The 26,035-nt window shown below is 36.1% G+C and overlaps 1 protein-coding gene across 2 annotated transcripts; it reads left to right on the forward strand.

Moving 5' to 3' along the window:
* Positions 1–4,665: 4,665 nt before the first annotated feature.
* Positions 4,666–23,116, forward strand: DTWD1 (DTW domain containing 1). Of its 2 annotated transcripts, none has more exons than XM_068966274.1 (5): positions 4,666–4,745; positions 9,601–9,919; positions 14,238–14,381; positions 16,299–16,542; positions 22,869–23,116. In XM_068966274.1, the coding sequence occupies exons 2-5, from the start codon at positions 9,656–9,658 to the stop codon at positions 23,114–23,116; spliced, it is 900 nt and encodes a 299-aa protein (XP_068822375.1). In that variant the 5' UTR covers positions 4,666–4,745; positions 9,601–9,655. The 2 variants fall into 2 exon arrangements, with proteins under 2 accessions (XP_068822375.1, XP_068822377.1); XM_068966276.1 differs by lacking the exon at positions 4,666–4,745 and adding an exon at positions 7,927–7,987.
* The last annotated feature ends 2,919 nt before the right edge of the window (positions 23,117–26,035 follow it).

Here is a 26,035-nt window from a genome sequence, read left to right on the forward strand (position 1 = left end):
TGATATTTGTATTTTGAGTTTTCTCTTTTTACTTGGTCAGTTTAAGGCTTTTCAATTTTATTAATCTTTTCAAAGAACCAATTTTGGCCTGTTGCTTTCCTCTAATGCACATTTGTTTTCACTTTCATTGATTTCTGCTCTTATCATCATTAGTGCCTTTTATTCTACAGAATGTTTGAAAATTTTCCAATGAAAAATCTGATCCTCTTATGAAAACACAGTGAGCTTTATATCACTATTTTAATCTTCATTCTTCAATACAAACAGAAATCCAAGGCTTACTAGATATTTAAGGAACAGCTGCAAAATATCAAAAAAGATAAAAATTAAAAACTAGAAATCAGAAAAGATAACTGAAAATAAAATCTGAGAGGATACAGATAATATAGGGAACAGAAGGAAACTTTAAAAATGTCTTTAAGATTCTTAGAGAGAGATGATAAAATAATGCATCCCTGAAACCAAAAAACAGTATTTTATGAGGCAATAGGGAAAAAATAAAAGGTATAAATATAATGAAATTAATTAATTAGTCAACAAAATGTTTATGGGGAGGAAGCTGAAGCAATGTTCTGGAAACTAGAATAAAAGTGTTAAAGATAAGAATCAGAGGTTAAAAGATAAGAATTTAAATAATTATTTCCAGAAATGACTTTCAAACTAGAAATTCAAATATAAATACAGACAGCCCATCAATTAAATACATGTCATGCTTCAGATTTTTAAGTCAGTTTAAAAAAAATCACCATTTTTCTCTATTATTAGTTTCACATAGCTGCTCTAACAAATTACTGCAAACTTAACTGCTTAAATCAATACAGGTTTACTTATCTCCCATATCTGGAGGTCAGAGGCCTGAAATGGGTCTGCAGAGCTATACTCCTTCTGGAGGTTCTAGGGGAGAATCTGTTTCCTTGCCTTTTGCAGCTTCTAGGAGCCCCCTACACTGCTTTGCTCCTTAGCTCCTTCTTTCAACCTCAAAGCCAGTAGTATAGCATCTTCTCCCCTTTCTGACCTCTTATAATCCATTTTATAGGGACACTTATGATTATGTTGAACCCACATAGATAATCCTGTAATCTCCTCATTGCAGGATCCTTAACTTAATCACATGTACAAAGTTCCTTCTGCCACACAGGAAAACATATCAATAGGATCTGCATTGAGAGTGGTTATGATGCTGTTTACAATACTCTCATTTACCTTTTCTCAGGCAACTACTGGAAAATATGTTTCAGAAAAACAAAGGATTATGCAAAGGAAAAAGAACAAGGGATCGAACACAGGAGAGCAGTAGTCAATGAGTAAAAGCAACCAATACTGAATGAATTAGAGGTGAAATGTTCTAGAAAGAACATCTGGAAGGAAAACAAAATCAGCTAGATTAATCAATGTTTGATTGTAATGTTTTGTTACTTTGGCAGAGTTTCTGAGGATAGATTATTAGTAAGTAGACAGAACATGGCAATTATTAAGGCAAAGAAATAAAAGGGTGTATTAAAAGTTAATGTGATCATATGTGCTTCAGGGTCAAATAATATTTAAAAATGTTAAACAAAAACTGTGAGACTACTATATTGAGAGATGAGAGGATAACAAGAGCGTGGGGGAGAGAAGGAATGTTCACACTTGGGAGTGGTGTTATAAAAGAGCTTTATGATTGACTTCTAAAGGAGAAAGTTAACAGATAATGTTGGAGAGTGAAAAAAAAATCAAGAAACTGTAGTATATTTTGACATATGAAATAAATAAGAGAACAATTGAAAATACTTGAAAAAAATTTTTCTTTTAAGAAAAGTATGGAGGTTACTTAAAAAACTAAACATAGAACTAGCATATAATCCAGCAATTCCAGTATTGGGCATACACTCAAAGAAAGCCATAATTCAAAAAGACACGTGCACTCCAATGTCCACTGCAGCACTATTTACAATAGCCAGGACATGAAAGCAACCTAAATTTCCATCAACAGGGCAATGTATAAAGAAGATATGGCACATATACACAATGGAATATTACTCAGCCATAAAAAGGAATAAAATTGGGTCATTTGTAGAAATGCGGAGGCACCTAGACAGTGTCATACAGAGTGAAGTAAGTTGGAATGAGGAAAATATTACATATTAATGAATACATGTGGAATCTAGAAAAATGGTAATGGTGATTCTATTTGCAAAGAAGAAATACAGACATAGATGTAGAGAACAAACATATAGACACCAAAGAGGAAAGGGGTTGGGGGAAATTGGGAGACTCGTATACATACTGTATGTATGTATGTATTGATGCATACAGTATTGATATTATGTATAAAATAGATAACTAATGAAAAATGAAATCTAGCAGAGGGGTTGGGGACTACAGGGTTTTTGGCTAAAAACTTAGAATGTGGCAGACTGTTATTGCTCACCAATATCTGTGTGTTTCTCTACATTTCTCAGGCTCCTTTGCAGTTAAATAAGGGACCTTGGATTAAACCGGCTAATGAAATGTGGGCAAAGCGATATATGCCTTTTTTAGGGCTGACCTTTACAACTCCTTACGTGATTCACTGTGCTTTTTCTCGTCAGGTAAGCTGTGAACCCCAAGTCACAGGGAACAGCAGAACCACTAAAAATAAAAAGAAACTCACATTTTTGAGTTTAACACTTTATCTGACTAGTAACATCCACAATGGATTTCTTGTGAGAAATAAAAATCTATTATATTAAATCACTGAAATTTGGGGTTTTCGGTGACAGCAGTAAAGTCAGTGTTGGTTTTTTAAAAAACAGCCACAAATTCCTTGATGGTATTTTGAAAAGCAACATCTATGTCCCCTCTCCTAAAATTTGGACATGGCTTCAAACTCACTTAAAATCAAAAGAATGTGAGAGAAATAATGCTATTTCTTTTGGGGACTAGGTTAGAAAAACAACATGTAGTTTCTGCCTTGTTCACTGCAACACTTGGTTTTGGAGCACTAGGCCTAAGCAGTCTGGTTGCTTTGCTGCCATACCGTGGGGGGAAGCCCAGGCCACATGAAGAGGCGACACACTGGACCTCTGCTAGCATTCACAGTCTTCATAGCTGAATTATCAGAAAAAATTTGTCCCTCTATGCTCCACTGAACACAAGACTCATTAACATAATAAAATGATTATTTTAAGACAGCATATTTTGGAGTGATTTATCACATAGTAATAGTAACCCAGTACTCACTCTGATAAAGAAATAGAATCATTTGCTTTTTAATCTGTGCACTTGAATTAAATTAGTTTAAAATGATAAATTACTTATTGGCTTGAAGACTTTGCTATTGATTCTCCTCTTTCCCTTTCTTAAAGCAGTGGCTTTGAAACATTTTAAAAAATAAACACAATGAGAAATACATTTTATAAACATGACCTAGTGTACGTATACATGCATACATATATAATTTAAAACTCCACAAAGTAATACTTAACGTTACCAAGTGCCATGCACCGCTTTTCCAAACTAGACAATTTCATTTTTTAAAAAGTGTAGTTGTCACTAGATTTCCTTGATTACAAATGGGACCTCCACCAATGGGACCCACACCATTCCTTTGAATAACACTGTACTAAACCATAATCATTCTTCAGAGCTTTATTCAAATCCAGCCAATAGCCCTTCACTGACCACTCAATTCTGAGTTCTTTTGAAATTCCTATAATTTATTAACCATATTGTATTTTCTGTACTATGCATGCTTAACTTGATACTTAAGGTCCAACATTTTTGGCACCAGGGACCAGTTTGGTGGAAAATAATTTTCCCAAGAACGGGGGGTGGGGGTGGGTTCAGGATGATTCAAGTGCATTACACTTATTGTGTGCTTTATTTCTATTATTACATTAGCTCCAATTCAGATTATTAGGCATTAGATCCTGGAGACCGAGGACCCCTGCCTAGGGCAACATTCTGTCTTTTGACTCTCAATTGCTAAATTCACAGTATTCAATAAATACATTGCTCAAGATCTGGCCCATGTGTTTTAAAATCTCACAACTGTCAACATGCATTCCTTCCCTACAGATTTTCTTTGGGGTGGGGCAAGGAAAAATGGTTTAATAATCTATCCGCATACTACGCTTAATTTCAGATTGGAAAAGTGCACAAAGTAGTCCCAACTCTGCGTGAGTATGTAGTTTTAAAGTAGACCTCATTATCAGATATAATTTTTCTAACAGCTTTCATTACTATACAGCATACGAACTACTTCTCTGGACACATCCATTAAAAAAAAAGTAACAGAACAAAGTTCTCACTAAAATATTTTAGGGATTGGCAAATGGGAAAGTGTTCTGTAGGAATAGCATTTTTCACCACACACTGCAACTACACCTTGATAGTATATTTCGAGAACCGCGTCTTCCTTCCGCGGTCCCGGCCAGTCTCAGGAGGGAGCTCAGCGCAGCGCTGGCGGGATGTGAGGCCCGGCCTCACGGAGCAGGGTCCTGGTTCTCCATCAGTTCTCTCCGGAAAAGGGTAACACCACACCGACCGCTGGAAAAGCTGGGGCCCCTCCCTCACGGCGGTTCTCCCCGCCCGTTACCTTTGCCAGCGGAACCCGCGCAGAGCACGGGCCTAGCAACGGCCTTAGCAACCCCCGGGCTCCTCCCTCTGGTGTCTCCCGGAAAGCGCTCCGCCGCGGCCAGGCGGGACCAGGGCCGGTTACGCACCTCGGGCTCCGGCGGAGCGGAAGACGCGTGGAGCTGTGCGAGGACTCGCGGGCTGTGCAGGTCTGAGTCCCACTCTGATTCCTCGTGCGGGTCTCAGCGCTTCTGTGGGGACCGGGGTCTGGCCGCAGCCCGGCAGCTGCGGGAGTGGACGCTCCTTGGCCGCGCCCCGGCGGAGGTCTTGCTGGGTGTCGCTTGTGAGTGGGGCCCTGGTCCCTGTGCGGCCGCTAGCATATTTAAGATCTTGTGGGCCCTTTGGGGAAAGGGCGTCCAAATTTTTCCTCAAAAAAAGTTTTTGTTTTTGTTTTTGTTTTTGTTTGGTACCCCTAACAATTATTTTCAGTGCAGTCCGGCCCAAGGAAAGTCTGTTCAGGCAAAGTTAGTCCACTAGGTACCCTATTCTTTATTTTTTAGTGTTTGGAGTGATTTACGGGACACTGGTTATCACTGAAGGAGGAAATTAGTACAGGCATAGTGTGCCATGCAGTGTATTTAAAATATTAAGGTTATAAATAGGTAATAAGCAAAGAGGCTGCCCTTAAGTCTGAATTATTTCTTGGAAATGTAGGACAAGTCAGGAGGTTTATTAACACTGCGAGGTGCCAGTTCCGTGAAGCTGGATGATAAAATCACTGCTTGATTTATAACCATAATATTTAAAAATTACTTCTCTCTAAACCCCAGTGTACCATGAAAAACTAAGGCAAGACAGTCTTTACCACAGGATGTGTGCTATGTGTGTGGGGGGGGAGTGGTGGTGAGGAGGGCACAGGCTGTTAACCTGTAGGAAAAAGGTGTTACCTTGAATTTTTAGCAGTAGACCATTGGACTTGTACATCTGACCAGGTTCTTAAAAATAGGAAAATAAAATTTAAGTGGGTTTTATTTGGTACTGTTATGACCCGAAGTACAGGATAAGGAGTTTATATAATGTTCCATTGCTGTGTTGTGTGCTCAGTTGTGTCCCACTCTCTGCGACCCCATGGACTGTAGCCTGCCAGATTCCTCTGTCCATGGGACTTTTCAGACAAGAATACTAGAGTGGGTTGCTATTTTCTCCTCCAGGGGATCTTTCTGACCCAAGGATTGAACTCCTATCTCCTGCACAGGGATGGGGTGGGTGGGGGTGGGAGTTAACTTATTTGTAGCTAGGAGTCTTTTGCTTTATTGTTTTGGAAAAACAAGAAAAAAATCTGCTAGGCTGCAGATTACAGGTAGAGATTGTCAGATACTTCAGTAGCAGTTGCATAGTGAATGCTTCTTTTTCATAATGGTTTTGATTTAGTTAACAAGTATTTGTTGAATTCCTCATTCTGGAATTGCAGAGTGAGGGATTCTACTCTTGGGGAGTTGACTACTACTAGGAAGGGTAGCTTAACTAAAAGGCAACTCCAAATTAAAATACATTTTTCCGTGTTAAATATCTGGAACTAGTAATAAGCAGATGAAAGCAATGAGGTGAAGAGATTGCAATGGGCCATCTAGAATCCTAACTTTGAGACTAAAAATACAGGATTATGTGCAAGGTAGAATTGGTACAACTTGATTGAGTAATTAATTTGTGTGGTAAAGAGGGTAGAAAGAGAACAAAGTTAATTTGTTTTCAACCCAGGTTGCAAAATGACAGGTGCATATCTAGGTAAAAATATTTGTTAGTTCCTTAGGAACGAAGTCTTTTTATGTTCTCTGAGTAACCCCCACAACTCCACTTGTATTTCTCACACATATTTGATGTTAAGATGTATGCTTTGAAAGTTTTGAATCATTGTGTGTGCAATAAATGATTTGTACACATTAGAAACAGGCTGTTGATTAGGTCAGGATGATGGATCCCTTGTTCATATGGTTTTTAGAGACCTTTGGAGGGTGCTCCCCATGACTTAGAACTGTAGGCCTCTTCTGTAGCCACCTTATCTATATGTGAGAGTGTTTAGGTAAGGCAAGGCAGGGAGCCATAGACCTTTCCCTTGCACCGTCTCAAGATGTTTGTGTTGTTTGATTTTTGTAGAGAAAGGACTTCTTATATAAGGCTCTGCTAATTTGGGGCTTCCCTAATGGCTCAGCTGGTGAAAAACCTGCCTGCCAATGCAGGAGATGCAAGAGATGCAGGTTCGATCCTTGGGTCAGGAAGATCTCCTAGAGAGGGTAATGTCAACCCACTAGAGTATTCTTGCTTGGGAAATCCTGTGGACAGAGGAGCCTGGCGGGCTACAGTCCATGGGGTTGTAAAAGAATTGGACATGTCTGAATGACTAAACAACAAAAAAATTCATTTAGCTATATGGACGGACTGCCAAGTGGAATACATGGGGATTTTTCTGAGGCATCTCAGGAGGAGTGCGCTTTGAGGCTCCAGAAAAACTCACCAGTAGTTTTCCATTAAACGTCAAGCAACTACATTGGCTTTCATGACACCGTTGAGAACTGCATCGGTTCAGTTCAGTTCAGTCTCTCAGTTGTGTCCGACTCTTTGCGACCCCATGAATTGCAGCACGCCAGGCCTCCCTGTCCATCACCATCTCCCGGAGTTCACCCAGACTCACGGCCATTGAGTCCGTGATGCCATCCAGCCATCTCGTCCTGGGTCATCCCCTTCTCCTCCTGCCCCCAATCCCTCCCAGCATCAGAGTCTTTTCCAATGAGTCAGCTCTTCCCATGAGATGGCCAAAGTACTGGAGTTTCAGCTTTAGCATCATTCCTTCCAAAGAAATCCCAGGGCTGATCTCCTTCAGAATGGACTGGTTGGGTCTCCTTGCAGTGGGAACTGCATAGTCCCCACTAATGCTGGGCCCTGTAGTGGCACAGGCAAATCCCTGCATAGCTACTGGAATGAATACCCAGGGAAGTGGAGTCAAATTGAATTACACTACTCCAATTGCTTTTTTAGGATGAGCCCATGATCTGGATAACTCAAGACTATTGCAGCCTAAAAATGTTTTTAAGAACCTCAGGTAGAACAAAGCCAAACCAAGAGGATTTAGGGACCAATTAGTTTCCTAAGTTCAGTGATGAGACCTCCATTGGCTTGTGAGAATTGACCTTCTGTTGGCCAGAGAAGGATGTGTGGCTCTGATTTCTGCAGACTAATAGGATCTCCTCCTAGATTTTTAAGCCTTCTCCTGTTCTTCAAATGACTTTTTGATCTTAGCCAAGATTTCTTTACCTAGATTTGTAGATGGAGTCTAGAATCTAACCTGCAAACCATCTGAAATTGTGTGCAGAATACTGCATCTTTAAGTGCATTTGCTAGAGAGAAGGTCGAAGACTCTCATGCAGTCTTAAAAGGATCTGAGCCTCAAGAAAAGGTAACAGCTTAATATCCTGCACTCTCCCAGTCATTGAGGGCATATTGACAAAGATAAAAGTCATTTTTAGGAAGGTGATTTGGAGTAGAGGTCACATAATGTTTTCCGTTCGTGAGGCAAGAGGAAGGGATGGGACAATCGTTTTTAAATATCACTTTGTCCTAGCAACCCAAAATGTAAACCCTTACCTAATCAGTACACATCAAAAATTTATTGTATTTTGGCTTTCCCCTTGGATAAATTTGGCAAGTTTATTTTACTTTTCCTTCAATGACCAACATCTTTTTTTCTTTGCCTTTCTTTATTTGGGTCCCAAGTTCCCTGGCATTTAGAGTCTGTAAAAAACTCCTGATGACTGATTAAATTAGTATCACTAACTTCTTGTTAGTAAATTATATTGTGTATTATGTTCCACTGGACTCTTTGTTCACTTTCGTTTTGGGAAACCACAAAAAGTTTCCTGTTTCTGTCACAGCATTTCTCCTCTCAGTGTTTGTACTTGAAGTGCCTGGAGTCTCATAGTTAAACACCACAATACCATAAGGCTTTAGGTTATGAGAATCATTTTACAGCTCTGGAATGCATATCAAATTAAGAGGGCCCCAGTCCCTTTTTCCCTCTAAGCATATTGTGCTTACAAAGTATTTGAATAACAGTTTTGGCAACCATCATCCTCCTTTGAACGAAATATTTAAGTGAGAAAGCCAGTTGACTATTTTATCTCTAGACCTGAAGACTGAATGGTGTATATTTTTGAAAGCAGTATGAATTCTTAGAATGGGTGAACACTGACGTTACTCTGTAAAATTTTAATGTTTATAAGATTACACTTTAATCTTTATGTATATGCCTTTATATTTTTATAGGCATATGTTTCACCTTCTGAGATATTTAAAAAGTTATAATTGGTAGTGGATGCCTCTCATTTTAATGGATGTTTAGTTATATTTTTATGTGTGTTTTAATTTATGTGGGAGAGAATTGCATCTTTTAGAACATAACCAACTAAATTTTACTGATTTCACCTTGTATTTTTTTCAAGGTTCAGACTGAGAATTGATGTCATGTCAGAGTGTGATTTGATGTCATATAATAACAAGTGAAAGTCAGAGCTTGCAGGGTTGAATACATTCCTGGGTGATACTAACATAAAAACATTACATTCCTAATATAGAACAAAAGTACTGTTTGTGGAGCAAAAATAATCACTGAGAAATAGATTGTTTGTACCTAAACTTTATATTTGAAATAATTTTTCTGGGAGACAACCTTCCTATTTTTATGGAGGGACTAGCTTTAAAGGGTCTAGCCTGGAGAATTCCAGGGACAGGGGAGCCTGGTGGGCTGCCATCTGTGGGGTCGCACAGAGTCAGACACGACTGAAGCAACTTAGCAGCAGCAGCAGCAGCTTTAAAGGGTTATTTTTTTTAGTTTATTGCTTTTTAATATTATATCTTAAAGCATGCTAATCTAGTGGTTTAAAAACTTATTAACATTTTTTAGTAAATACTAAAGTCAGCACACAGTTGTGAATTAAATGGAGTAGTTTTCTTTGTAGAAACAGTGAGTGAAATTTTATGTTTTTTATTTTGCCCCCCACTTTTTTTTTCTAGTGCATCTACAATATGTGTTTTAGAAATAAAAGTTAAACTTTGATTTGAATGAAAAATGTCTCTCAGTGCACCTATATTTCTCAAAGAAAGGGAAGAAGATAATTCAAAATTTGTGGAAATACAGCAGTCACAAACTACATGCATAGCTGCAGAAGATCCTCTTCAAAACTTATGCTTAGCATCTCAAGAAGTTCTTAAAAAAGCTCAGCAAAATGGAAGATCAAAATGTCTCAAGTGTGGTGGTTCAAGAATGTTCTACTGCTATACATGTTACGTCCCAGTTGAAAATGTACCTGTTGAACAGATACCACATGTGAAGGTTGGTGAGAAATTTAATTGTTTGAAAGTAGGAGAATTGATTTTAAAAACACATGTGATATATCCCTACTGTAATATAACTGATAAGCTTGATAAATGGCATCATTATGAAAATTAATTAATAGAAAGTTTAATCCTGTAGCCCTGTAAACCTATTTTCCCCCCTTGTTTCTAGAAAAAGAGACATACATTGCTGAAACACTTGCATATGAGATGAATACTGTTGTTTTTAATGAAATCAGTTACTTTTTAAAATAAATGATTATAATTCATTTACAGCATAGAAAAAATGTGGTATAAACTTGAAAACTACAAGAGATAAGTTTACAGGCTGCATGAAGGAGCTTCAAAAACCACCTCAGGGCTTTGGACTGCCCTTGAGAAGAAAACACATTCTGAAGGAACTAGGATTGATATTTGCTTAGGCAGAATCGTGTTTAGCCTCATTCTATATATGGAGACGGGGCACATGTCAGTGACCAAAACTAAACTAAACTGAAGTTGAAAAGACTAAGGCCTGCTCATTGGGCTGTGTTATAGTGATTTAACGCCAGATTTAAACAAGTTGATTTGAATTGATTGCTTACCTTATACTTTTTGTGGCCTATCAAGACTATTTTTATATAGATAAAAGGTCTGTAGACCATCATGTCTCTGTAATCAAAGACTTAGTTATGTATATGTTAACTTGTCTAACAGTGACTCAAACTTTAAGTTAAATGGTTTATGAAATTTGACTGCTGCCTGTTAGGACCTTAAAGAGACCAAATTCTATACATGGACTCATTTGAACTTGCCAATAAGAAATTAAGTTTAATGTGGTGATAAGGTTCATTTAAATTTCAGTTAAGAACAATACTTTGAAACACTCGTATTTTGTTACTTGAATTGCATTTTAGCCTACATGTTACCTTGGCAAGTCCATGGTCTGCCTAGGGGTCTAAAATGGGAAGTTTACTGGCCAAGAATAACTAAGTATAGAATGCAGTAAGCTTCATAGTTACCTCAGAAAAACTGAGAGCTTGAGCACAATAATTCTTCTAAAGTCCGCATTGTCGTTCAGTCACTAAGTCATGTTCGACTTTTTGCCACCCCAGGCTCCTCTGCCCTCTGCTATCTCCTGGACATGAATTTGAGCAAATTCATGTCCATTGAGTTGGTGATGCTATCTAACCTTCTTGTCCTCTGCCACCCTCTTCTCCTTTATCTCCCTTCTCCCATTATCCCCATCTCTCATATAAGAATGTTACATTTTGAAGTATAGTTTTGGAGGTATGAACAGAATCATTTCATCTTCTGTTTATATCATAGCCACATAAAGAAAATATCCCATTAAAAGTTTTATCTTAAGATATATTTTGTTCAAAATGATTGGCGATCGGAATAATAAAAGTTAACAATAGAGGGCTAATATTTTTGTAGAAATTTAATAATTGAGTATTGTTTTTTAAATCCATGACCTAATTTCCACTATTTTAATGAAATGGCTGAAACACTATACCAAGAGTTTGATCAACTCTAAATGGCCTACTGGATGGTGCAAAATTTTCTGAAGTGTTTTATTTTAATTACCATATATAAAATTTTGTGAGTTAGTACATATTAATAAAAAAATCTAAAAATTTTTCTAGTTTTGACTTTATTTTTACAAATGGCTCAGCATTTGCTTTTAGATAGCCTGCTTTGGAAGGGAAGATGACTACATAATGAGTAAGTACCTCCCAAGCTATAAATTTTACTCTAGGGATTAAATTCGTTAATATATATCTTTTTAATGCAGAAGAAAAAATTTTTAATGTCATGACAAATTCATTAATTTTGTTAAAAGTCATGACAAATGTCTTATTTTCTTTTTTTAAGGTGAGAAAAGGTCATCAGATGAAAGCTTCATCTTTATTAGAGTACTAGAATTAAAAAGATTCTCTTTGGGAAGGTTGATAATCACATGGAAAAAGGCTAGAGTTTTCTGCTGATTGTATTTTGATAAATATGGGTAGAAAGTTTTGTGGTAAATCTCTCATAGGAAATGTAGTAGAGAACAGATTGATGGTCTTTAAATGTTTTGAAAACAAAACATCTCTACTTGAACTGAGTCTGGTCAACTCTAGTAGTATTACTCTGTGCCCTGTCATTGTTTAAGATATATCTTCTTTTAAAATGTGTGAACTAGAGCACAAACATACATATCTGTATTTCCATGACTTGACCTGTGTCTAGGCTTTCATAGTATAATTTTCAGGTTTACTCAGGGGAAACTAGATACCTGGACTGTCTCCCAAAAATACTTCTTGAGCACAGATATTACATAACTGTTTAACACTTGTAGATGTTAGTCCATGATATGCTAGTTTCATGATTTGTGAAATACATTAGTAACTTTCAGTCCTGCATTCTTGATTTAAATGATGTCCTTCAGAGATAGCCAACTGGTCAGAAATGTTGGTCATTGCCTTTGGAATTTTCAGCTCTGTTCATCAGCTGTATAAGAAAGTCGGTTTTATTAGTATTAGAATACTTTGTCATGATCTTCTTTCTTTCTTTTTTTTTTTTTTTCCTTCCTTCTTTCCTGCCTTCCCTGAACTAAGATAATGCTGAGCTGCTACTGAAAGACCCTGGGGAAAGGGAATATAGAGTAGCATCAGCTGGGATTGAGTTTCATGAGGAAAGTCTGATGTAGAGTTCAGCCAGAGGTAGACTGATGTAAAATCATTTGTGAACTGCCTACTTAAATGGTAAATTTTCTATCACTAGAAGTTGGTTTGATGTTTTGAAGCAGTTGCCTTCAAGTTATAAATGATAACTAGGCCTAAGTGAGAAGGTAGGAGACATCGGGTTTGAAACCCTGGATTGAAAACTAGGGATGTTTTCAGTGTTATCTGGGATGTTTATGGCCCTTCTAGGATATATAGCTTCCTCTGCCATAATTATCCTGAACAGTAAACTGTGTACAATTTGGGATCATCTAGTAACATATAGAAACTGCCCCTTTAAAAAATAGTTCTGGAGTTAATGACACACACAACATGAATGAATCTCAGAATAATTATTCTAAGTGAAGGCAATCAAAAGAAAAGTGTTTATAATTTATAATTTCATTTATACAAAATTCTGGAAAATGCCAACTAACCTATAGTAATAGATCAGTAGTTGCCTAGGACTATGGGTGGGAGTTGATGAGGTGAGGGGAAGGAGGAAGACACAAGAAGACTTCTGGGGATGATGGATATGTTCATTAGCTTCATCGTGGTGATGAAGTCAAAGGGGTAGCATATGTTAAAACTCATTTGATTGTACACTTCAAATATGTGCAGTTTATTGTTTCAATCCTATCTCTTTAATAAATCTGTTCCAAAAAAGTAAGATAGTTTTGTACTCCAGGGTAAAATAGCTGTTGCCCCAGAGTAAATACCTAGAATGTTGCCTTTTAGTGTGGGCTGGGAGCTGGAACAGTACTTACCATAACAAATAAATCATTTGAACTCTACAGTGAAAAACCTGTCCTAGAGAATTTCTTATATGATGGGAGAGATATAACTTGGCTTCTGTTTTCATAGTCATGGCTGAAGGCAGGATTCATACAAGCATTATACAGAAAACTAAACCAAACAAGTCAGCAAAATAATAGAAAAATCTAACTCAAGAAATTTGCAAGAATATTATTTTTGCAAACAGGACATAATTCATAGTAATTAAATAATGAAACTAAGGAAAATAGGCAAAATGATTTTGAAAAGTTATTTTTTATATAGAATATACCTCCTGGAACCATTCTGTTAACTCTTCTTCCAGTTAATAATTAATTTCACATGCTGAGAATCATGATGTTAACATTAAAAGATAATACCATTGACCTCAAAAGATGTTTTGAGGAACAAAATTTTAACTTGAATTTTAGATCTAAAACTTTTGCCTGAACTTATATTTCTTTTTAATATATTATAAAATGAACAGACCTGAAAGTTTATAGGAATTATAAAAAATGTTCTTGACACAGATAATAATTTGAATGCAAGGAATAGGACTCAGTCCAGTGTGACAAATGAGTATGACATTGGAACATTGCTATGAGAGTCTGTTAAATGAGTTGAAAATAGTTCTAGTACATGATTAACAGTATTGAGAAATAAATTTGTGTTTGCTTTATGACTCTTACTAGTCTTAGTATTCTGTTCTAAAAAAGTATGACTTTCAAACTATAGGTGTATTTATAGGAACTTAGTGTGAGCTTGCTATTTAAGCTTTAAAGACCATTTTTATTAACATAAAAATTAGAATTTTCTATTTGTTTTGTTCATTTTTCTTTTTTCTCTAAATTTTAGCTACCATTGAAGATTGACATCATTAAACATCCGAATGAAACAGATGGCAAAAGCACTGCTGTACATGCAAAACTCTTAGCACCTGAATTTGTAAATATTTATACATATCCATGTATTCCAGAATATGAAGAAAAGGACCATGAAGTAGGCAGCTTATTTTTTTAACAGCTTTTCACATTGAATCTAAATATGAATTTTAAACTCCATTGTCTTTCTAAACTTACTTGAACATAATTTAATATTTAATGGTCTTGGGTTAACCTTCTATAGCACTTAACAACATAGTTTACTTCATCGTTATCTTAAAAGATCAAATGACCCTAGATGTTAGGCTTTTTTGAGTCTCTCTTTCCACTTTTACTAGTTATTTCTTCCAGTTTTTACTCTTTGCTAGTATTGCTAGGCCTGCTTTTACTTTTCTCCTTTCTCCATTCTTGTTCATACACTACACGTAAAAAGGCTAATTTGATACAAACTGAGAAACTAGATTACAAATGTTGAAATTTCTCCAGAAGAAAAAAAGAAAGACTAAGCTAGAAGGATTTTTAGAAATCCTTTCTAAATTAAAATCTTTAGTACATGGCTTTTGTGATATTTATTTTGGCTACTCAGAGGCCTTCCTTGCTCATTTCAAGATTCTTAATGGATTTTCACCTAGTTGAAATAGTCACATTGGTGACAACAGGTCTTTACAGCTGGTCTTCTTGAAAAGTGATGTTTCTATAGATCTCAAAAACTAGGCCTTGAATACTTCTGCAAGAAACACATAAATTCTTTCAGGTCTCTTGGGAGAACATTTGTTGGTATGGTAAATCTAGAAACAAAATAAAAAATCAGTGCATTTGTTTGTTTAAGAAAGAACTATCAATATATTTGTAATTTTTGGTTGAATTTACATAGAAAGTTGTGTTTGTAAATAATATCTGAGTTTGGGATCTAGGAATATATTTGTATTTCCTTCTTTGATCAGCTAGATATCATGTCAGTTACATAGAACATAGTGCTAGCTAATATAAAAAGACATGATGTGCTTATAATCTAAGATAACTAAGAAGCCCTGAACTTTGCTAGTTGGGTATCGGGGAAAGGTACATGTGCATTGTAAGTGTCTGAAAAACTTTTATAACGTTGAAGTTTATAAATTTAAGATTTTAAATTTTCATATTTATTTTTCATATTAAAAATGATAATCTCCACTCAAAAATCTTTGGAAATAGGGAAAAATATGGAGGATAAATACCCATGATTCTATCAACATTTGTTCATTTAACAAATATTGGCTGGGTGCCTGCTTTGTGTTAGGAGTTGTTCATACCTTGGAGGTTCTACAGTATATAAGGTCTCAGTAAAAACATGCTGAAAGAAAGGAAGTACCATAATTCACTGAGTAGTTCTTTGACAGTTAGGTTTTTTTGTTTTTAAGTTTTCACTGTAATAAATATACTTTAACATATATTCTGGGTATTGTGAGTATGTGTATATTTAGAATTATTAAGATAAATTCCCATAATTGAAGTCTCATTTGACTAGAGAGTATGAACATTTCAGGACTCTTGGCTTATATTGCCAGATGGCTTTCACAGAGTTATGTTATTTAAACTTGACATCAGTAATGGCTTTAAAGGCTTATTATACTGTTTCCTCACCAGCATTGGCTGTATCATTTGTTTTCTCTTTGCTTCTTATATAGGTGAAGATGTTATTTAATTATCAAGCACTTTTCAGTGGTTCTTTTACAAAGTGCCCCGTACTTTGCCTTTTATCTTATAAAACATTATAGAGTTTAGTTTTGTTATGTAAGATACAATTAAACTTGTTTCTATCAATAAGTGAAGAACTTATTTTAAAGTACAGAAGTATTTCTTGGTAGTATATTATGATTATAGGTTACTAGGGAAGAACCAAAAACTTTACCATATATGTATTAAAGAGGCAGACATACTAAAACCTAATGCTTTTTTCTCAGATACGCAACATAGTTTTTCCTCTTGAAGTTTCAAGTCTGAATTTATTAATTTTGAAGATCATAGCACACTACTAACGTAAGCTTCTTTGCTTTAGGTTGCACTTGTATTTCCTGGACCTAAGTCTGTTTCAGTAAAAGATATTTCTTTTCATCTGCAAAAAAAGAGTCAAAATAGCGTTAGAGGCAAAAATGATGACCTTGATAACCCATCCATTAAACGCAAGAAAACTGAAGAACAGGATTTGAATGACAGCAAAGACACAACACTGAAAAAAATTGTATTCATAGATAGCACCTGGAACCAAACAAACAAAATATTCACTGATGAGAGACTTCAAGGTAAATAAGAATAAAAATGTTGCATTTATTTTTTTTGATTTTTCCTTCCCCCAACTTTCAAAAACTTCAAACCTACTGATGCATTCAAGAAGAGTTGCATTGCCACCTTCGCTTTATTCTTCCTTCTCTGTTATATGTATCTGTGTGTACTTAGATATGTATATTTTTGGCTGAACCATCTGAAAGTAAGTTGCAGGCTTTACAGCACGTCACCCTTAAATATCTATACATCCTTAAAGAAGAATGGCGTAATTGCTATACCGTTATCACTATAAGAAAGTTAGCAAAAGTTCTATAATCTTTAGTCCAAATTTACATTTCCCTAATTGACCCAAAAATATTTGTTGTAACCTTTTTCCTCTGATACAGCATGTAAACTCAGATTCCATTTGGTTATTATGTCTCTTTAGTCTCTTTTAATGTAGAACAGCCCCCTGTTTTTGTGTTTTATGACTTGGACTTGTGTGAAGAGGACAGGTCAGTTGTCTGCTGGTTTTAATATTAGATTCAGTTTAAATATTTTTGTAAGGATACTTCAAATAAGGATAAATCCATGGTTGTCTACAAAAATTCTACTTTATATATGTTGTTTTGATATAATTAATAATAGCATTCCCTTTCAGAAATGAAGCTGTTTAGGTGATTAGTTACCCTATTCATAGCTAAAGTTGTATGCATCAAATAAGAGGACATGGTGTACCTTTAATAGGTGATTAGTTACCCTATTCATAGCTAAAATTATATACATCAAATAAGAGGACATAGTGTACCTTTTTCCATTACTGCTGATAACATTAAAGTGGTGATTGCCAGATCTCTCCATTATAAAGTTTATTTTCTTTGTTGAAATTACTAGTAATCTATGGGGTAATACTTTTAAGACACTGAACTATTTCCCAACTGCTTTTTACAAAGTGGTTTTAGTATTTATTGATGTGTGTGTGTGTGTGTGTGTGTGTGTGTTAGCTGCTCAGTTGTGTCCGACTCTTTGTGACCCCATGGACTGTGGCCCACCAGGCTCCTCTGTCCATGGAATTCTCCAGGCAAGAATACTGGAGTGGGTAGCCATTCCCTTCTCCAGGGGGTCTTCCTGACCCAGGGTTTGAATCTGGTCTCTTGCATTGCAGACAGACTATTGCCTAAATGAGTAATTACATTAAGGATTACAAAAATGATGAAATTTTAATGTTATTATTTCTTCTACATTTGTTTGCTGGCATTCTTCTGTAAAGACGAGCTTTTCTTTTTTTCTCTCCTTTTTCCTCTCTCTCCCACCACCTCTTTTTGGGATCATTGTGGTCTTACAGATTTCCTTTTCATTCAATATATTATAATCTATAATGATTGTATTCTTTTGATGCCCAAATTGTCTAAAATTTTGCCATTGGGAACATTTCAGGTCCTTTGTGGCATGGCCTCTTTAATCTTTACAACAAGCTGTTCCAAGTTCACTTGTACTTTTTTCCTGCCCCAGACCTAGAATTAATTGTTTGAAGAAACTGTGGTTCTTTTAATGGGGAATGTTACTAGAAACCAAGATCTGGTACATTTATTACTGCTTGTATATCATTGCTTTAGTGGACAGAGCCAAGAAAAATAAATAGCTATGTATTGAGTTCACATGAATAGTTCCAATTCAGATTTAACATTTCTTTCTTTTGTTTTGTTTGTATATTTTTCTTTAGAATGAAAAGCTTAGTGTCTAATAATTAATGGTTTAAAGAGTTGCTTTCCTTGCCCAAGTAACACAACTAGTAATATGAAGAATATTACCTGTCTTGTTCGCGTGTTCCTTACTCAGTTCTTTAGGCTTTTTCAGTAGTTTTTCTAAAAGCTTTGGGTTTATTTCTGGCTCTTTGGTGGTTTTATTTGTATACTGTGTATGATTAGAGAGCAAGAGAGTTACCCAGTTGGTTTTAAGCAGTTTCCAAATCAGTTTCAAACTGGAAGAGCTTCACCCAGGCAGTTATTCAAAATGTGCATCATGTAGAAAAGAAAGTGTATGCACTTTTTGGAATCTTATGTTAATTAGTCTCAAGCTTAAGTGAATGACAATACTAGATTGAACTCGCTTAATTTATATAGTTTATACCCCTTGAAAACATACATGTTAGTAAGATTTTTGTCATTCTGCTTCTCTGTGATTGGGTGTATGTGTGTGAGAAAGATAGGCAGAGAGAGACAAAGAAATGGTGTGTTTGTGTTGTGTGTTTCTAATATTTGGGAAGGGTGTGTGTATAGAGAGTGACTGCAAAAAGATGACAGAATAAGATTTGTAATTTTATTGCTAATGTTTGATTGATGAAACCCTAAAACCCTGCTCTTTGGAGTACTGCCTGCCATGTTCCCTTGAATAGTTAGAATTGCACGTTACCGTTTGAAGATTTTTCCTGAGCCATTTTTCTTTAAAATACCTTATATGGTAATGGAAAGGATCAAATGAAGAACATAAGTGGTATTAACACTTGAAAAAAAATATAAAGGGGATTATTGAGGTACAGTTTAAATCTGTTAAGCCTTTGTGCTTAAGGCTTCAAATCACATTTGTACAAAAGTTTTCTGTTATTCTCAGATCACATAGAAAGTATCATATATTTCAGTTCTGTGCTACATCAGAATTTTAAATGGATTTCTTAATTCCTTCAAAATCATGAAATAAACAGATTTCTAGAGTCAGTTTTTTCTGCATGTCCTACTTCAACCCCTGTCCCTCTGACTCCTCATCGCACCACAGGAACTGTTTAGGGCTTAGCATATTTATTATCTCTATATGTGTGTGAAATACAAGTTTCCAGATAAGCCAAGTTACTTCCATAAGAAACAACCCTTGTTTGTTATAAATCATTGCCATTAGATTTTAAAACATTTTTTCATTTGATGGGATTAAGCTGAACAAACCAACTCTAAATTTCTATTTAAGCCCTCAAATGTACTGTATTAGAATGTTTCTGTTTCTCTTATTATGAATGCTGAGATTAAGAATCCTCTTAACAATGTAACATACTCTTTTGCCAAACTTTACAGAGTAATAGTATGAATGTTTTACTGCTCTCAAAACAAAACATTGGAAGTTTGAGTGCCTAATTTAATCATGAAATGTAAGCCTGCAAGTGAAGAGTGGCATAATGTCCTTGAAGATTCATCATTGAAAGGCTTAGGGGAATGCATTGGGGAAGGATGGTGTCTTTTTGTTGGGGAAGGAGTCCAAATTACTAAAACTAGCATTCATCTCACTTTAATAACTGGTGCTGGGAAAACTGAACAGCTGCATGTAAAAGAATGAAATTAAAATATTCTCTAATACCATATACAATAATAAACTCAAAATGGATTAAAGACATAAATGTAAGACAGATACTAGAAAATTCCTAGAGGAAAACATACGTGGTACACATATACAAACATACACACAATAGAATTCTACTCAGCCATTAAAAAAGAATGAAATCTTGCCATTTGCAGTAACATGGACGGACTTGGAGGGCATTATGCTAAGTGAAATAATGGAAAGACAAATATTGTATGATATCAGTTATATGTGAAATCTAAAAAAATACAAGGATATAATAAAAGAGAAGCAGACTCATAGATGTAAAGAACAAACTGTTGGATACCAGTGAAGGAGGGGCAATATAGGGGTAGGGAAGTTAAAGGGACAAACTATAAAGTAAGCTATAAAGATGTATTGTACAGCCCAGGGAATACAGCAAATATTTTATAATAACTATAAATGGGGTGTAACCTTTAAAAATTGTGAATCGCTGTGTTGTACACTTGTAACTTACATAATATTGTACAACATACTTTCAATTAAAGATTTGCCTTTTTTAGATTATTAGTTTTGCTTTTTTTTTTGACTTGTAGTTTTCTCAGGACTCAAATTTTAAACTCACCATTTTGTTTCTAAGATTGTAGCTATAGTTTACTCATTTTCACTGCTGTGTAATGTATGATTGTGTGAATATACTGAGGTTTATTCAGTCTTCTGTTAATGAAACAATTTAGTTATCTCTGGTTTTTGCTACAGCACTACTGTGTGCTACTATTACACGCAGTGCTACTGTGAACATTCTTGCACATGTGCAAGCTTCCTCTAGGAAACATACCTAGAACTGGAATTGCTGTTTGTTACGTATAAGAATGTTCAGTCTTACAGGACGATACCAGCTATTTTCCAGAGTGTGGGTATACAGGTATATACTCCCATCATTAATGTGCAAGATTTCCTATCAGTTCATAATGCCTCCTACCATTGTGTCATCAAATGTTTGATGCTTGCCAATAGAGTGGGTATAATATGGTATCTGGTTGTAGTCATAATTTACTTTTCATTAATGACTAATTGGGTTGAGCATCATTTTGTTTGCTTATTTGGCCATACATGTCCTGTTCTGTGAAATATCTATGTCCATTTTTCTAGTGTTTTGTTTTTCTTATTGATTTGTAGGAATTCTTTATATATTCTAAAATATAGATAATTATGTTTTAAAATATCTTCATGCAGTCTCTGACTCATCTTCTAAATTTCTTTATGGTATCTTTTGAAGAACTGAAATTCTTAGTGTGGAATTTATCCATCTTTCATGTTTAGCACTTTTGTTCCTTTTAAAAATCTCTCTACCCCAATATATTTCACCATGACAAGACTGTGATCCAAAAGATGCTTGCTTCTTGAAAGGAAAGCTATGATAAACCTAGACAGCATATTAAAAAGCAGAGGCATCACTTTGCCAACAAAGGTTTATATAGTCAAAGCTATGATTTTTCTAGTAGTCATGTTTGGATGTGAGAGTTGAACCATAAAGAAGACTGAGTGCCAAAGAATTGATGCTTTTGAATTGTGGTGCTGGAGAAGACTTTTGAGATTCCCTTGGACTGCAAGGAGATCAAACCAGTCAATCCTAATAAAAATCCTAATAATAAAGGAAATCAGTCCTGACTATGCATTGGAATGACTGATGCTGAAGCTGAAGTTCCAATACCTTGGTCACCTGATGCAAAGAGCCAACTTATTGGAAAGGACTCTGATGCTGGGAAAGATTGAGGGCAAAAGGAGAAGGGGGCAGCAGAGGATGAGATGATTGGATGGCATTATCAACTCAATGGACATGAATTTGAGCAAACCCCATGAGATAGTGAATGACAGAGAACCTTGGCATGCTGCAGTCCATGGGGTCACAAAGAGTAAGACACAACTTAGCAACTGAACAACAACAGATGTCAATTGTATTTTTCGCTTTTCAATTATTGTGCATGGAATTAATTTATTGTTTTTGTAGTATTGTGTTAACTAAGACCTTGAGTGCAGTATTGAATGGAAGCCTTGTGGAGGTCATTCCTATTGTGTTACATTCTGATGATCATTGTCTTTTAAATGGCAGGTTTAGTCAGTTTATATTTGTTGTGAGTATTGATTTAGAATAAAATATGATTTTTTAAAAGCAAATTTTATTGTGAGTCTGAGTGCTGGTCTAAGGTGCTAAAAGCCTTCTGAGTTTGTATGTTGACGTCTGAGTTGTAAGAGATGAGAGTGAAAGTGAAAGTGGCTCAGTCATGTCTGACTCTTTGTGATCTCATGGACTGTACAATTCATGGAATTCTCCAGGCCAGAATACTGGTGTAGAGCCTTTCCGTTCTCCAGTGGATCTTCCTAACCCAGGGATCGAACCCAGGTCTCCCACATGGCAGGCAGGTTCTTTACCAGCTGAGCCACAAGGGAAGCCCAAAAGATGAGAGTACTATTGTAAGATTTCATGAGTCATTTCCTCTTTATATATTTAGGAGCACAGCATTAGCTGACTGTGTCCCCAAGGCTCTGAAACACAGATGTGACAGCTAATGAAACAGCTCTAGGTACTCCATACATGAAGAGAGAGCCAAAAAGTGATCATCCAATAGCTTTAACAGTATTAAGAACCGTTAACCTATCTGGTCTCAGTGAGTTTCAGAATGAATGATGTCTTAAAAATGTCAATTTATCAAGGAAATGAAACTCTTCTGAAAATTGGTGAACTTAGTCCTGTCACAGGTTAAAGTGAAAAAAGATATTGGTAAATAGATGACGGAAATGACCATCTAAATGTTGACCACTTGTAACCCATTGCTGTAAGGTCTGAGACTTATAGATGACTGTCATGGATAATATTTCATCCTGTGTTTTGTATTGTTTCTGTATATATCTTAATACACTTGAGAAAATACCGTTTGGAATTGGTATTGAAGAAGTTAAAAAAAAAATTCCTTAAAGTAATTAAGGGAAATCATTATTGTACCACACCCTGTGGTTAACAAGAAATACCTATATTTTTCTTATTTGTTTTTGGCAGGGTTGCTACAAGTTGAGTTGAAAACAAGAAAAACTTGCTTTTGGCGCCATCAAAAAGGAAAGCCAGATACCTTCCTTTCCACAATTGAAGCTATTTACTACTTTTTGGTAGACTATCATACTGATATATTAAAAGAGAAATACAAAGGACAATATGATAATCTTTTATTTTTCTACTCTTTTATGCACCAGTTGATAAAGAATGCCAAGTGCCCTGGAGACAAGGAAACAAGAAAACTTACCCATTAGTTTTTTCAAAAAAGTTTCTTATGTAATTTTATTTTGCTAAAATCAATAAAATTATAATTGTGCTTTGTTTATTCCTAGGAAATATTCATGTGTAATGTCTGTAAGACCACTTGAAAAACTAAGGTTTTATCTATTTTCATATTTTAAAAAGTGAAGATATTTCTAAGGGAATTTTCAGAGATAGTGTTGACCAAAAAATTTATTTCAGAAGTTAAATGCTCAAGTTTGGCAGATCTCAATTTTATTACTATATTTTAATATAGTAATGTGTTATTTTATATCTGTGATTAGATGTAATTAGATATATCTTTAGAGATCTTCATGTCTTTCCACCTATACTCACAGAATCTCCTAAAGTAATTTGTTCAAGGTTGATGGCAAACCTGGGCAGAACTAGAATTGTAGCTCCAGTCCATAGGGCTGTTTCTTTAAGTCCACGTTGCCTGTGATGGACTTTTTTTTTTTTTCTTTAATCTGCGTCTTTTTTAGGGAGGAATTGTGAATAATCACGTCCTGTCTTAGGGATGGACATATGACCCAGGTTAGCAAGCAAAATGCCTAGTGATTGATCTAGGATAAGCACGTTTCCTTTTTGATAAGTAATATGAATATTCAAGGAGGTAGGTTATTTTTCTTAAAGCAGTATGGTTCACTGGTTAAAAGCACAGCCTCTAGAGCTAGACTACAGGGCTAGACTATCTAAATCTAAATCTCAGTTTTCATTTTCCACCTACCAGTCACTTGTCGGTTTCTTGATTACTGAAGAGACCAGTAATATGGTAGCTATTTTAGGATGATGTTGAGGTTTAGCTGAGTGAATGTATCTCTGGGGCTTTCAATAGCACCTGTCATATAGTAAGTGCTATACATGTGTTTATTCTTTTATTGTGAACTAAGCATGATGTATATAACCCTAGAGCTACTGGTGACATCTCTGCTGCAGGTGGCAAAACTTTGCCTTAGAATGAAGCCAGCAAAAGAAACAGTGGAGAGAGAAAAAAGACTTGAGTCCTGAGGACATCATTTAATCATCTAATCTAGCTGCTTGTGAATGGAGCCCTACTGTGCTGAATACCTTCTATTTGCCCTCTGGATCTGCCTTTCAGCCTTTCCCACTCTGCTCTCTGCTCTGTGAGGTAGGTCCCCTCGCCCATTGGCTTTTGGTTGGGATCAGCAAACAGAAGGACCAGCAGTAGGTTGAAAGTTGAAAGGAAAATGAAATTGTGGTGTTTATCTCCCTGGCTGCTTTGCTGCCAGGCCACCATGGGTGGCTGTGTCCCTTTACTGAAGGTCATCTTACCAGGCATCCTTTTCCCAGCAGTTATTCCGGTTCATTTCAGACCCATGCTTCCTCCTTTTACCCCTTTTCATTTACGTAGTAAGGCCTCCTCGGTGTTCCTAGCCCCAGAGTAGGTCATTTACACCTTGGTTTTCCAAAACTCTGCCTGTACCTTTGTAAATAGTGATTTTTGTACGCTGTTCAGTCGCTAAGTCGTTTCCGACTCTCTCCAGCCCCACAGGCTGTATGTAGCCTGTTAGGCTTCCTTGTCCATAGCATTTCCCAGGCAGAAATACTAGAAATGGGTTGCCATTTCCTTCTTCAAGGGATCTTCCTGACCCAGGGATAGAACCTTCATCTCTTGCAGCTTCTGCACTGGCAGGTGAATTCTTTACCACTGAGCCACAAAGGAGGTGTTTTTCTCAAAAGTCCCCACTTGAAGTTGTCCTCTTTATGGGATATTGACTATCCCATAAAGAGGGATAAATTTCACCCACGTGAGTGCTAGAATTAGCAATACATTTCCCCAAGTACATTCAGTGGGACATGTGTTTTACGAAAAAAAAAAAAGTTGTGGGTAAAATTTGTTTGCTGCACGTTATATCCTCCTCTTAGAGATTCAAAAGGCACAGAATGAAAGTGCTGAAAAGTCCTGCAATAAACATTTTGAACTTCACGTTAGTATTTCTTAAACATTTTTTGAATAAGGAATCCTGCTAACATACTGTGACAATAGATCTTTTGAAACATTGTAATTTAGAGCAGTCCCTGATTAATGTATCTGTGGCAGTTGAGGCCTAATGAGATTAAGTAACTTGCCCATCAGTTCAGTTCAGTTTACTTCAGTTCAGTCGCTCAGTCGTGTCCGACTCTGCGACCCCATGAATCGCAGCACGCCAGGCCTCCCTGTCCGTCACCAACTCCCAGAGTTTACGCAGACTCACGTTCATCGAGTCCATAGGGTCACCCAACTAGTTAGTGGCAGAATCCTGTCTCGAATCTGGGACTTATGATTTGGTTCAGTGAGGTCACCATTTTATTAGACTCTTCATTAAAAGGAATGTGGCTTATATAAAGTTTGAACATTATTAGCCCCAATAGTCTTAGCCAAATAAACTATCTGACTTGCGTATTAGTCAATAAGCAATAACTGACTAGCAGTTATTTTACAAGAATGGAATTAAAATGGATTTCTTCATGCTTAGAACTTGGCCCTGGGAACAGAGGAAGGCCTGAATTGATTTAAGCAGGGCCAAAGTTGGATTTCTCTGGGCTAAATATGAGTTTTCCTGAGCCAAAATCTATTGCCATTTAACTGGCTCTACAAACCAACAAAATATAATTGTTAAAAGGGAGAAGGGAAAAAACTTCATTTGCTCCTGTCTTACAGCTGTCTTAAGAAAGACAGCCCACATACTCCATAAGAGCCTAATTTATAGCTAAGTCCAGAAAAATCTTAAATTCTTCCCCCCAAACAATAATAATACCGGTTTGAACAATGAATTGTCTATACTTGTCTTGTTTATCTTTGGTCTGAGAGACTGTAAAAGCCACCCTAATTCTTTACTCCTCCCTGTATTCATGGTGTTTTTTTCATCCTCCTTTGAAGTGCATTCTTAAGTACTTCGTGGCCCGTATGT

Source organism: Capricornis sumatraensis, chromosome 2 (assembly GCF_032405125.1).
Source record: "Capricornis sumatraensis isolate serow.1 chromosome 2, serow.2, whole genome shotgun sequence".
NCBI classification, from domain to species: domain Eukaryota; kingdom Metazoa; phylum Chordata; class Mammalia; order Artiodactyla; family Bovidae; genus Capricornis; species Capricornis sumatraensis.